Genomic DNA, 13885 nt, shown 5'->3' with positions numbered 1-13885 from the left:
AAAAACCATAATAGCCAACAAATGAAACAAATCAACCAACACATGAAACATATCAGTCAACAAATGAAATATATTAGCCAAGTTTGCCGCACGTAATTATGCGTACGACAGTCTACACCCAATACCTTCTCTAACTTTAGATTTAGGCGATTGTTTGAATTTGTTGATGTTATAATGTCAAACTATTATATTTCCAACTCAATTAATATTGTACTGGTAACAATTTGGGACATCATCTACGCCAAAAGCTAGTTGTAGATTAAAACCAATATCCCAAAGGACAAGACACCACTATATAAGTCATCAATCATATCATTCATAAATCAAAAATAAAAAAAATCAGTATTAATTTCCATAAATATATGAATTTCTTTAGTGGGAAGGTTTGTTGATTTGATTAACCAAGTCAGACCACAATCCCTCTAATTGCCAGGCTTTGCTTAACCAGAGAGAGAGGAAGACAGAAGAACAGGAGGAGAGAGATTTTTATTCCAATTCAATTACCTAATCATCTGTTTCTTCTGCTTCTTCTCAATATCATCATCATCTTTAATAATTCAACAAAATGAACGAGAAAGCCCACGTCACCAAGGAGCTCAACGCCAGACATCGCAAGGTCCCTTTCTCTCTCCTTTCGATTTGTTTGCTTTTTTCATTTGAAATTCGATCCCTAAGTTTGATTTCTTGATTACCCATGTTTTATTTTGATTTGGGTTTCTTTGGTTTGATCTTGATTTTGTACAAGTGGGAATCTGGGGAAATGGTTGAAAAGTTTTAATTATGATTATTAGATGATTATGATTGGAATTTGTTGGGTTTTCTGGGGAATTTCTGATATTTGAGTTTGTGGGATCCTGTGTTTTTCAACTAATTTGGGGGTAATTTTTGGGATGATTCCTGTATAATTTCATGGTCCTCATTTTGATGATTTGGATAATTGGATCTGGGTTTATGCAATTTTAACCATTGAAAGAGCAATATCTCGAATTGATATGATCATTGAGTTTGGAAAGTTTGCATCTTGGGTAGATAGGTGTTGTTTAAGCACTTAGTTGTGTTCCATTCTGCCTTTTGAGTGTGGGTAGCTGTTTATTAGGGCTAGTCATGGAAGGCGAGACTTTACGTTCGTTGTATCGGTGTGGAATTAAGAGTTGAGTTACTAAACCGTTGTACATCGATGGTCTGTCTATATAATTCTTGTCTGACAAGGTAGCAATTCTTTTACTATCTACCTAAAGCTGCTTGCAAGGGTACAGCTTATGGTGAGGTTGGGGGTGGTATATGTATGTAGTTGTAGGTGTGCTATACCGCGATCAGGGATTTTATCTTTTATTTTTTTTGTGTAATTATATTACGGAAGGGCGTTTAGTTGATTGAAAGAGCAACAACTAGGGTCCTACTGTGCAACAAAGTAGGCGTAAATGATCATTATGTATTGTGTTTGATTTTGATACTGTATTCTAAGTGACTCTTTAAGGTATATAGAATAAACTCTAGTCACTGTACTCCAAGTGACTCTATAAGGTTTATTAGAAGAAATTTTTGTCACTGTTCACTATCAATCAAGTGATTTCTTAGGGTCAGTTTAGGCTATAAAGAAGAAGATGGACACGCCTTTTTAATTCAAACTTGTCTCCCTTTTTACTTACAAATTTAGATACGATAAAATGTTCTCCAATTCTGTAACTCTATCCTTTAGGATGTTTTCCATTCATTGATCCAATTCATCATCTGTGTTTAGTGCTTTAATACTTAGTGATCTAATTTTTAAAGTGTATAATAATCAGCTCAGCGTCTTAGGTTATGCACCTATTGCAGTGGAAGAATACCATTTATGTTGTATATGGACCTTTGGTAACTTCATAGGGTTCATACTTTTTAACATATTTGAGTGTAAGCTTTTACAATAGTGTCTCATTTATGTTATGGGGATTGCGTAATGCACTATGTATGGTGTTTGTTTGGTTATATGATAGGAATTTAGGGCTTAGGCTTTGTTTTCTTCATCTTATATTCTTATTCTTGTTGACCATATCATACCAGACAAGAAAAATTCAGACCACATCAGTCCAACCCAAAATTTTCAGATTAGACCAGATAAATTTATACAGATAACTTTTCAGACAAGAAAACCAATTCATACCAGTCCGGACAAAATCTGATCAGACCAAAAAAATCAGATCAAATCAGATGAGACTAGATCTTATAAGACACATATCATAGCACCTTAAATAAGGTGAAGTGAACATAACATTAGTAGTGAGCAAAATTGATACTCCAATTTCATAATATTTGCCAGTTTAGGCTTAGAACTGTACATATTACTAATCATACTTGGAACCTGTGTTTATAATACTTTTGAGAATTTAATCTTTGGGGTTAACAGCTCACACTATGCTGGCTAGCTGGCCGCTAATTATGATGCAATTGTTTTCCCTATGTAATGTGACTTTGCTAGTATTATTCTAGTTGCACCCAAGATATTGATCTTGTTTTGACCCAGTGGCCAGTGGCTCCAGGATTCATCCTATCCCAAAGGATATCATCACTATCCAAAAGCATCATTTTATGTTATTTTACTAATATTGTGATTCCCATCCATGCCCTTACCGTTAAGGTTCCATTTTGTGACAACCATTGTTGCCACATTCTGGCTATTCCTTCTTTAATATGTATTCCTTCTGTCTATATTTGAGGATAGTGACACGCTATCTTGGTTTGACATGACATGGCTTTGAGGCCCAAGGCCTGGTATAGTGGTACCTCAGATCTGTATTGTAGTGGAATTTGATAGATTTGGCATTCCCATGCATGTGTTGAGGGAAAGGTGACTAGTGCTGAGTTACCGAACTTTCAAATGATGGTGCTGTTGTTGGGTTTGGTGGTCTGCAGGGTAGGTTGTTCTAATGTTGGCCTTCCAACTGTAATGGTATGCAATTGATTGGGGTGATGGTGAAGGCTGTTCAATAGTCCAGGTATTCCCTGTTTGTGTAAGTGTTCTTCTACTTAGCTTCCATTGGGGAAAAGGCACAAGCAAAGTGACTTTGGCTAATGGCCTTCACGTGAGAAGTTTCACTTGCAGATGCATAATTCCCATGTTCTTAGAACCTAGAGAAATAGGTATACAACCATTTCCGAGCTAGATTAAGCTGCACAGGTTTCTGTAGAAAATTGCTAGTGCCTCCTTCTGTTAATACAAGTGTCCTTGGTAAAATGATGAGCTGGATAAAAGAGGCATCTTGGAGTTCTATAGTCCAAGGCTTCTTTAGTATCCAAACGAGGATGTTGAAATTGGAAATTGGGCCTTAGATTGATCTTTGCGTTAGGTCCAACTTTCTGTACTTATCATGACTGACTTCTTAGTAAAGTAGGCCTATTCTCTGGTGCTTGAATCAGAATGCTTTAGTTATTTAGTAATTTAATGTGTAATTATTGAATAATTTTTGTTAATTAAATATCTTTCGATCATTGAATTTACTTTTTCACTAGATACCAGTCTTTATTAATTTTTTTCCCTGTGCACAGGTTTTGGAAGGGCTTCTTAAGTTGCCTGACAATAGGGAATGTGCTGACTGCAAAACGAAGTAGGTCCCTGGAAACATAAGGCCTAAATGCGTAATTGGTCAGTTTATTTTGGTGGATGGCATTTCTGTTTATCTGTATCACTGATTATGTTATTTCCGACACACAGGGGTCCAAGATGGGCAAGTGTAAATTTGGGCATCTTCATATGCATGCAGTGTTCTGGAATCCACAGAAGTCTGGGGGTGCATATTTCGAAGGTATGTCCTAGTATTCATGGTCAGTTGGCTCTGTTGAATGTGATTTTATATGTTATTTCCAAAGCTGTTGCTGTCTTTATTTGTTGCCAATCAAATACTATTTTGTAATCTTTTATTGCTTTATGGTTAAGATTTGCTTCCTCCAGAAGTAGAAATAAGGCCTTGTTAATGTTAAAATGAAACAGACATTTGATGGCTGGGGAATTTGTTATCGGTATAGCTATTTTTCCTCGTATCTTTTTAGGCCAATTCTTTTTACTTTCTGATACTGGCAGTTGGATTGCCTTGGAGATGTTGGAATTGTAATTGGGAATGCTGCTATTTGACTTGTACAAAATTGTATTTAGTGAAAGAAATCTTGTCAGCCTTCTTTCTCAGCTGACTATCCTACCAAGTGAGTCAGTAATCAGCACTTTGTTGTTGCCTTGTTGGACTCCTCAATGTTATTTCGAATTTCAAAGCCTTATCAGCTGAGATGCTCAAGCTCACCAGGTCTTGTTGGGCTCTCATTTTGGCTGCTAATTTTGTAACAACATCCCATCTCTTTGTTTTCTTTTATTAGTATGAGCGACATCATTAAGTTGGGCAGTGTCAAAATCATCAACCTTTCACTCAATAATAATCTGAAGAAGTAGAACCATTATGTAGGATGGTGATTTTTGGAATCTACTATTTGACTAAATTAACAATTTTCAAGAACTGTTCATATCGAATGATGGTGTTTCTAGTGCTCCTTGTCCAGGTTTAGGACAGCTCTCTTTATAGGAAGCGGTATGGAGTTGACTTTCTTTGTTGGAGTAGGGTATTCCAAAAAGAAGTTGATCATAGGTTATTAAAGAGCTTAACGTTGAATTGATTTTCTTGGGCCAATAACCCGATACTAAGACATTAGATAGGGATGGATTGTAGTTTTATTCGCAATAAGTCTATATTGGTTCAAAAATCTAATTTAATCCAATAATTTGCTCTTCCATTAAGAGATGAATATGTTTGTCCTCATGAAATAACTGAGGTGAGATATAGTCTATATATCTTTTGCATCTTAGTTTATACTGTTTTTAATGTCCCTTTACACTGTTTTAAATAAACAATTTTTTTTTAAATAAAGTACAACCTCCTCCTGCTCGGATATTATAGTCACATCTATGTTTGTAGATGTCATGAAAAAGTTGTCACATTTTTTAAACTAGTTATGAATTTTAGATGTGTTACTAAAATGCCCTGCTTTACTTCTCGCTTTCAATTGAGGAATGAGCCTCAAGCCAAGGCAGATTAGTGTCACGAACTCACAGCAGTCACAAGTGCGACATCTCTAAAACCATTCTATCTATATATGTAGCCAAGGTGAATCGGTATGTATTGATTATAAATCAGCAAAATAAGAGCTAACATCATCTACTGCTAGCTGCCTGTTATTATCAATTTCTTCCTGCTATCATGGATGTATCATTATATAGAGAAGAAGTAACTAAAAGCATGAGGGAGATGAAGAATAATTGCCTCTTTATTGAACATCAAAGATATTCTGCCTTTTTTTTTTTTTTTTTTTTTTTTTTTTGATGATAGACTACATAACAATTAATTCTGGACGGAAGGATTACTACTTAATTTAATATAATTTATTTTTATTTAATCAATGGTACGACATGTGATATAAGTCTTCTGCTTGAACTACAGCCTGGATGAATTGCTATTAGTTGACGTTTCATTCAGAGACTATAAGGAGCTATTTTTGTTATTAACAAAAAAAAAAGTGTCATTTTATTTGGGAGGCAGGATCACCTTAATATTACAACATAAGATGGTAGTTCATCATGCTAGGGAAGAAATGGGTCAGTTTGGAGCGCTTTTTTTTTTTTTTTGGCAAACTATGCCAGTTTTAACATGCAAGAGGGACTATGTTAATCAGATTAATATGATGCTTACTCTTGTTGGGAATTACTTCGTATAACTAACTTTGGAATAAAAATTTAAGAGAGATCTAGACTAGAGTACTTAAATTTGTACTGACATACTAGAATGTTCAAGATAGTGGGCATTATGTGATTTCTAGTTGTAGGGTTTCACTGCCTAATATGTGTCCGAAGAAAAGTCAGCACACACAAAAGAAAGCAGCTAGAATAATTTTTAGTGCACAAGAAAACTGTGAGTTTAGCACTGCCATTACTGGAATCATGGATTAGCATATTAGCTGACGTAAGTTTTGCATAGATGTTACATAGTGTGAGCTATTTGTGGAGTGGTATGTTACAGGTGTGCTGGGTACACATAAATTAGAGTAGATATGTGAATGTGTGGCAAAGTGTATGTGTAAGTGAGAGTTGGAGCTAGGTACAAAGTTGATTAGTGGGAGCTCCTCAAAAATAAAGAGTGTGTCTACAATCTTCATGTATTAGGGAGGTATCCTAAAATAGTTTGAGTGTGTCCTTTTGATGTAAATTTTGTTCACCTTGCAATTTTCAAAAGTGTGTATGATGATAATATTGTCTTTATTATTAAATTTGTTCTACTTAGATATCAACAACCCTTCATCTTCTGTCTTATGGAGATTGAAGCCAGGAATATGTGGCAAATGAGCCCCATAACTTATGACTTATGTGCAAATCAGTCCCTTTATAATTGATTGAAGCAATAAGCCTTGCACCTTTTGTAAACGTGTAATTAACACATAAATGATATATTCCGACCATATATAATCTGAAAATTATAATTTCGCCGGAATACCACTATAATTTTACCACTATACTATCCATATACAACCCTTGTACATTTGAAGTACGTTATTTATAACCCATATATACAATAACTCTATAATGAAATTAAAAAATACATCAAAAAAAGAAAAAGAAAAAAAGTGAACTACATGAACAGCAACAACATGTTCAAGCACTACGCTCTCCAAAACATCTCAACTCTCTTCCATGACTTCCTCTACAGGTAACTTGATTTCTCTCTCATGATGTAAACCATGATTAAAACCTAATTTTAAATTGTACCTTTAGAAACACATCAAGATATTATGTAATTGGGAAATAAACTTACAACATTCAGTTTTATATATGAAATTTTGCAACTATTTCAGTCTATAAATCAATTAACAAATAAACTTACAACATTCATAATAAGATAAAAATATGAACCTGATTAACAACTTTGTAATTGACAAATGATTATTACCTTTGAATATTTAGTTTGATGAAAAAGAACCAATAACTTCGCAATTGTAGTCCTGAGCTGCGCTATGTTTGTTGGAGCCCCGATCGACAATGGCTATGGCGACGGGAAAGTGCTGGAAGTTCTACAGAAATTCTTTGAAAGCTAAGGTAGAAGGTCGTAGTGAATTTTGACTACTAATAGGATTCGTAAACAACCCAATTCTTCCTCTCATTATATTAGCTACTTTAATTTGCACTTAAATTGGAAGATAATTTGCCATTGAGAGGAGAGAGAAAAAATGGGAAATGGTGGGTAGAGGGAGAAAGTTGTGTCTTATAATTGATGAAGATGAAGACCAAAAGTAAGTAAGATGAGAATAATGGGATACAAATGTCATGAACTATATTAGCATAAATATACGTGTACAGTAGTTATTTGGGGAAAAAAAATACGTAGTAGTTGTTTTCCGGTTTGTTTTATGTATTTAGATTTAATGTCACCGGAAAATATCTGATGGGAGTTAAATTGCACGATTTAAAAAGTAGTGGGGTTAATTTGCTGTTATTAGTACTTAGGGGGCTATTTTGCACATATGTCTTAAGTTATGGGGCTCATTTGCCACAAACGCCGATTGAAGACAATAGTAGCTTCAAAGCCTTGAGCTGGATGTGGTGACAACGTTATTCCCAAGTGTCACTTATTTGCTGAAAATTTAGTAAACCATTAATCAGGCTCTTTAAATTTTCCATGTGAAGGTCCTTTCTTTCTTCTTTTGCTATGGTTGTATAATGAACTGAATGAAGTGCTCTCATTTTGCCCACAATCTTTTATGCCCCATTGTGACTTGTCCTTAGCTTTTGATATGTTGCATGATAGACATATCCTCTGAAAAGGACATTGTTAATTTTGCGAACATTCTGCAGGTGAGATCAGCAACACTCGACACATGGCTTCCGGAACAGATTGCATTCATTCAGTGTAAGTAGTGTCCATTGTACTTTGAAAGTTGAACTCTTTCTTGTGGACTTTTGCTTCACCTGAATTACTCTATTGCACCTCTCTCCTTGTGTACACAGCCATGGGAAATGAAAGAGCAAATAGTTATTGGGAAGCAGAATTGCCTCCCAATTATGATCGAGTTGGAATTGAGAACTTCATCCGTGCAAAGTATGTATTTTGAGTTACCAGAAACCACTTTGTTTAATTTCTTGATTTGGATTTTCTTTAATCCTAAGATTTCCTTTAAATCTTCACATTGAGGGTTAAGTCATTGGCTATGGCAATATACAGGTATGAAGAAAAGAGGTGGGTTCCAAAAGATGCTAGTCATGGATCACCGTATAGCGGAGGGGAAAAATACACGCCTTCACATCAATCAAGAGTGGAGGAAAGGAATGGGCATGTAAATGCCAACAAACCTGTTAATGTGATCGAGGAGAGGAAAAACACTGTTCTTCCTAGTACTAGGGAGATCAGGTCAGCAGGGAGAATAAGTATCCCATCCCCTCCAAAAGGAATTGAGCATGTAAGTTTGTTCCTGCAGGTTTGAACATCACATGTATGATGCACTGGTTCAATTTTGATTTGGGTGTTTTGCCTTTTGTTTTGTTATATATATAATCTTTTCTGATAGTTTTTGCCTTTTCCAAATCTTGATATATATGCCAACTGGATGGCAGTTGTTAATTGAATAATTCTTATAAATCATTTCCTCTAAACTCTTCTTATTTGGCATACTTTTTTGAATCTTTTTGTTTCCAAGATTTCATATGATTTTACTTCTTGTTGTAGTTTTTCTAGGAAATGCTTGTCTAAATCTTCATTAATTACAGTTTTGCTAGGAAATGCTTATGTCTCTTATGAAATGTTTGTTGACACTCTGGTCTTCTAGTGGGAAGAATAGTATGAAGATGATTTGATTTTTTGTGGCTACCTTTCTCATTAGAATCACTACCCAATACGAAGTATATCACTTGTTTTGTCGGGTATTTTTCGCTTTTGGCACTTGTTTCAAGTTGTTGTCGACACACTATGTTGTTTCTGATGAACTGCAAGTAATTGTGTGTTTAGGAAGAAAGCTTACATTAACTGGTGGAAAAAGTTTATTGAACCAGCTGTAGGGAGGGGTATGACTATAACTGCTCAACAAATCAGTTAGAAAGCTTGAGCAAAAGGCAGAATTAAGTTAAGGAGGGAAAGAGGAATCATGAAGTCTATATATAGAGGAGGCTAGGAAGAAAATGGATCATCAGAAGTGCTGAGAACTTTATTTTATTAACTAGCATAATTGGAGCAAAATTTAAGGTAGAAGGATGTTTTAATTGATAAAATTGAAATTAAAGTAAATTGAAGACAAGTGTCAAGTATACGAGAGCTTGGCGCCTCCCAAAGCTATGTAAAGCTCAAAATAAACTTCTTAATTCTTCTCACAATCCATTTTCTTCCTATAGTCCTCTATTTTAGACTTCCTGATTCCTTCCCCTCTTAAAATTATTGTTTTTTTTTGCTTCCTAACTGATTTATTGTGCAATTATAATTATAGCCTTCCCTATGGCTGGTTATTGACAAAAAGTCATTTTATAAATCATCATTTCGTAGTGTCTGCAATGCTCATCCAATATGGACCAAAGAGTTGTTTCTTCTGGGAATAGTGTGCATATATATATATATAGCTTCTCCCCCCCCCCCCTCACCCCCTCATACGTGAGGGCATAGCTTTATCTGATCCTTCTTCTTAAAAAAATTTAGACCAACTCTTTGCTATTAGAGGGCTTTATAAGTTGGATTTTGTGGCCATTTTGGCAGTGTATGAGATTTGATTCTGGGATTGGGTATTCAAGATGTTACATTGCTGTTGTTGGATATGACTGTTGAGATCTTTATAAGGATATAACAGAATTAAATACAAATACAAATTTATAATGCTGGAGGCATGATCAGCGTGTAAAGAACCTGCTGTTAGGCTATTAAGTGTAAAAAAATCCCTTGAATTGATGTTCTTATGTCAAATTCACTGCATAAAGCTGAAAATATTACATTTGTGTTTGTTATATTCTATTTTTCAGTTGTTAGTTGTTCTACTTATTATTGGGTTTCATGGTCTATATAAATCATTGGATGGATTGTTCTGCATCTGACAGTAGGTTCTAGTTTGATATTCTGCATAATTTTATCCTCTGGTTCTCTGGCTTCTGTTCTTTTCCTTAATCTTGTTTGGTTTTCTAACAGTCTGCTCCAGTTCATCAGCCTCAATATGAGATACAGAAACCTGAAGCAACTGTTCAAGAACCAGAAGTAATTGAGCAGTCAGCTAACACATCTTCAGCCCCCCCTCCTAAAGTTGATTTTGCTACTGATCTTTTCAACATGCTTTCTATGGATGATCCCGGTGAAAGTCCTCCTGAGAGTGCCAATAATGATGATAATGGCTGGGCAGGATTCCAATGTATGTACACAGTTTGTCTTGTCTAATCTGTGTGTTAAGTTCAATGATTTTGTTGTTGGATTTGTGAAATGTACTCAAATTTCAATGTCTGCAGCTGCTGGGCAAACGTCAACTTCTGAGAAAGCTGAAGTGAAGAAGGATGTTGAAACTGGCAAGAAATCTTCTTCTGAATTTGAAGATCTATTTGGTGATTCTTCAGTATCCACTACTCCAGTTATGCAGCAACCTCAGAAAGATGCAAAATCAGATATTATGAGCCTTTTTGAGAAGGTTTGCATCTTATCATTAATTAACATCTTTTCACTTGCCATTGATAATTATGTATTTATTTCGTCTTGCATAACAGTTTATCCAAACTTTCTATACTATTTTTTTTATGTCTATGTAGGGTTATGTATGTTTTATTCAGGAGTTCTCTGAAAATGCAGTAATTTTTTAGCCTTTTTAATAGGAATTAGAGAGTGTCACCCAAATTCAAAAGGAGGACAATGCAAACTCTAGACCTTTAACTGTCAAGAAATAATTTATTTACAAAATTTTAGAAATGCAAATTGCATGGAAGCTGAAATTTGCCTTCATCTATCCTGATGAGGATAAACTATACTCCTACAAATCTATTGGTTTCTTTCATTCCAAGTGCAACACCCAATTGCCAATTGACCATCCTCCACACATTGGCAAGCTTATCTTTATTCATCCTTCTTTTCCAATTGCAAGAACATCTTCCTCAAAATAGGGCTGGCCCAGTTCAACCTAAATAAGACTAGAGCTAAGTGCTAAAGAGAAAGAATGCAAGGGCAGAAGAGCACACATGATTACATGTGGGGAACATAAGTAGCATCACCTAAACTAGGTTGCTGTTCCTTTTCTGATAGCCAATAATATATTTCTCTCATAAGTGATTCACATTGATTCCCTTGCTTCATATTTTCATTTTTCTTGAAGTGTGTGGTAGTCTTATTTTCCCTTTTCGTTCTCTGTTGGAAAAGATTTCATGTGGGAAGGATTTTTTTTATTTTTTTATTTTTTTATTTTTTAAATTTTTAAATGTTTATTTATATTTTATGTTGTCTGGGAGAAGCCTGTGTTCATCTCACTTTTCCTGGGGCTTGTTTTCATGAACTTTGTGTAATCTTGGCTGAGCTAGTGAGCTCTATTTTTAGCAGGTAGCCAGTGACTCAGTGTAGCCACTCAAAATGTTTCTGACGCTCCACTATATATATTTATTTTCTAAGTTGATGCTTCAATCTAAATTCTGTTATAATGTTATACTATTCAAAAAAAAAAAAAAAAAAAAATCTGTTATAATGTTTTATATGGTTGACATGCAGTCAAACATGGTATCACCATTTGCTCTTCATCAACAGCAAATAGCAATGCTGGCACAGCAACAGAGTCTTCTTATGGCTGCAGCTGCTCAAGCAGCTAATGGGGCTTCAAAATCAAACGTCAATATGCAACAACCTGGATTAAATGGCACCAACATGCCGACTCAAAACTGGCCAGGTCTTGGGTATCAAATTCCTGGTTTAACTATGCAATCAGCTGGTCAGAATGAACCGCCAAAATCAGTTCAGGTGAAAATTCCTTGTTAACAGCTGGAGTTTTTTTTGGTGTCATTTTTTGATTTTGTAGAGAGGACTTAATAATGAATTTTATTTTTTGTTGAGCAGGTTGGGAACCCTCCGTCAATGCACCTAACAGGAAATCCTTCCTCTTTCCCAGCAATGGGGTAAGTATAAGAAGCTTATTAGCTTGTCTATTAGTCAATGCTACTCAGTTTAGAATATTGTAATTAATCTTTAATGATGAAGAAAAGGATACCATACACTGCTCTTTGGGTTACTGGTAGAGTTAGATGAAAGATTTCACGCCTTCACTTGAATCTGTAATTTTTAAGGTTGGACTTCTCTGTAGTAATAGTGTACAAATTTATAGCTTATGGTCACAAGGGAATGACTTATTTTTTGAAGTCGTGAGTTGATAGCATTTTCAATCTGCATATCAGATATTACCTGTATAAGGAACAAGCTTAATCTTTTGACAATTGCTACACCAACCATAAAATTGAGTCTGTCATGGTCTCTGTGAGCAAGAAGGGATACCTAGGTTGACTCAGTTAGCTTTTGTTCCACTTTAGTGATGACTGCAATTTTAAAACTCCTTTTTCACAAGCTTCAACTGCTTGACTCATTAATCATCATTCCCGTAGTAAATTTAACTTTTCTCTGCTAATTTGTGTGTTGCCTGTATTTTCTGGTAGTTTTAATGCATAGTTTCTTCCCTGTCCTTTTCTACTTATTTCTTCATGATTACTTGTACTCCCTCTTTGGCTCTGAGTGTTAAGTACTAGATCCCTTCGCTAATCCTGACAAGCTGACTCCAGACTTAATATTTTCATCCTCTGGAAGATAATTTTAAGGATTTCGAAGTAACATTCAAGTATTCTTACATATCTTGATGTAGGGTGCTTAAAATGCATAGGTTGAGATGTTTGATCCAGAAATATACTTCGTATAAGTTTAATTGGGTATTATATCCTTGCTCTAAGTGGTGGTTATAAGCGAATAGAAGGGTAAATTTGAGACATAAGATCTGCCTCTCCTACATGCATGTTTTTCCTGAAGTATTTGACAAGGGGACATTTATCTTGAGCGTGCACAATATGGACAATGATGGCTTTTATTATCTTTCTTTTTATATTCTGCTGCTTTATCTTGCTTGCAGTTTCTATTCTATAGGTCAAGCTATGCCTGTCAATGGCGCAGCTGCTGTTGAAACGAGTAAAAGTTCTGCAGCATCTGCAGTTTCAACTGGGACTTCAACGCAAAAGACAAATGATTATGACTTTTCGTCACTAACCCAAGGGTTGTTTTCAAAGCGATGAGTTACCCTTGGAAGAGTTTTCTGTTCAAGTCGTCCTAATTAGGACCAGAAAAGTCGCAGGGAGATGCAAGTTTGAGAGCAATATCCTCCATTGGTTTCTGTAAAAACTATACGTAGGGCATTTTTAAACTGTTTGGTATGGCTCTTTTGTATGATTTGTGCTTGAAATGTAATTTTTTTGGTGGGTCAAATAAGGATGAGTTTTGACAGACCAAACCATTTGTACCTTATGATTTAGCTTCTCTGGAATCTTTCTACACAACCGATGATTCTGAATTTCTTATGATTCATTTTTATTCTGTAGATTTCACCATTACTGTCCAATTTCGTCACCTTGGATTTTATACTGAGCGTGTCATCTCATATTCGTATCTCTATATACTTGTTCTTTTGTGGTTACTGATATTTTTTTTTGTCTTATTCCATCAATCTTCAGATGTTATGTAGTATTTTTTTTTCGAAATTCAACTAGTTAAGCTAAAGACGCATAGAAAAATGTAATTATATCTAATTAAGTATGAAAGACGAGAAATTCCAAGTTTCTCAAATGGCAAAGACGTAAATAAAAGAACTTTTTTTTTACTGTTCATCGACAAAACCGCTACTTGCCTGTAAT

At 35.1% G+C, this 13885-nt stretch overlaps 1 protein-coding gene across 2 annotated transcripts; it reads left to right on the top strand.

The window, feature by feature from the left end:
* The first annotated feature begins 307 nt into the window (after positions 1 to 307).
* On the top strand, positions 308 to 13646 carry LOC110693203 (probable ADP-ribosylation factor GTPase-activating protein AGD5). 2 transcript variants are annotated; one of them, XM_021870336.1, is made up of 11 exons: positions 308 to 616; positions 3526 to 3584; positions 3692 to 3782; positions 7862 to 7916; positions 8015 to 8105; positions 8229 to 8463; positions 10167 to 10383; positions 10478 to 10653; positions 11715 to 11960; positions 12057 to 12115; positions 13125 to 13646. In XM_021870336.1, the coding sequence occupies exons 1-11, from the start codon at positions 566 to 568 to the stop codon at positions 13159 to 13161; spliced, it is 1317 nt and encodes a 438-aa protein (XP_021726028.1). In that variant the 5' UTR covers positions 308 to 565; the 3' UTR covers positions 13162 to 13646. The 2 variants fall into 2 exon arrangements, with proteins under 2 accessions (XP_021726028.1, XP_021726026.1); XM_021870334.1 differs by having other exon boundaries at positions 310 to 616; positions 13111 to 13646.
* The last annotated feature ends 239 nt before the right edge of the window (positions 13647 to 13885 follow it).

The sequence above is a fragment of the Chenopodium quinoa genome, unplaced genomic scaffold (assembly GCF_001683475.1).
Source record: "Chenopodium quinoa cultivar QQ74 unplaced genomic scaffold, ASM168347v1, whole genome shotgun sequence".
NCBI lineage: Eukaryota > Viridiplantae > Streptophyta > Magnoliopsida > Caryophyllales > Amaranthaceae > Chenopodium > Chenopodium quinoa.
The sequence above is the reverse complement of the archived record's forward strand: the minus strand, read 5'-3'. Positions and strand labels throughout refer to the sequence as shown.

Bases quoted from the DNA above. Each gene is read 5' to 3' on its own strand.
- LOC110693203 (XM_021870334.1), top strand. From the start codon at position 566: ATGAACGAGAAAGCCCACGTCACCAAGGAGCTCAACGCCAGACATCGC. The intron at 8,106-8,228 runs GTATGTATTTTG...GGCAATATACAG, and splicing joins GAGAACTTCATCCGTGCAAA to GTATGAAGAAAAGAGGTGGG. The intron at 8,464-10,166 runs GTAAGTTTGTTC...GTTTTCTAACAG, and splicing joins CTCCAAAAGGAATTGAGCAT to TCTGCTCCAGTTCATCAGCC.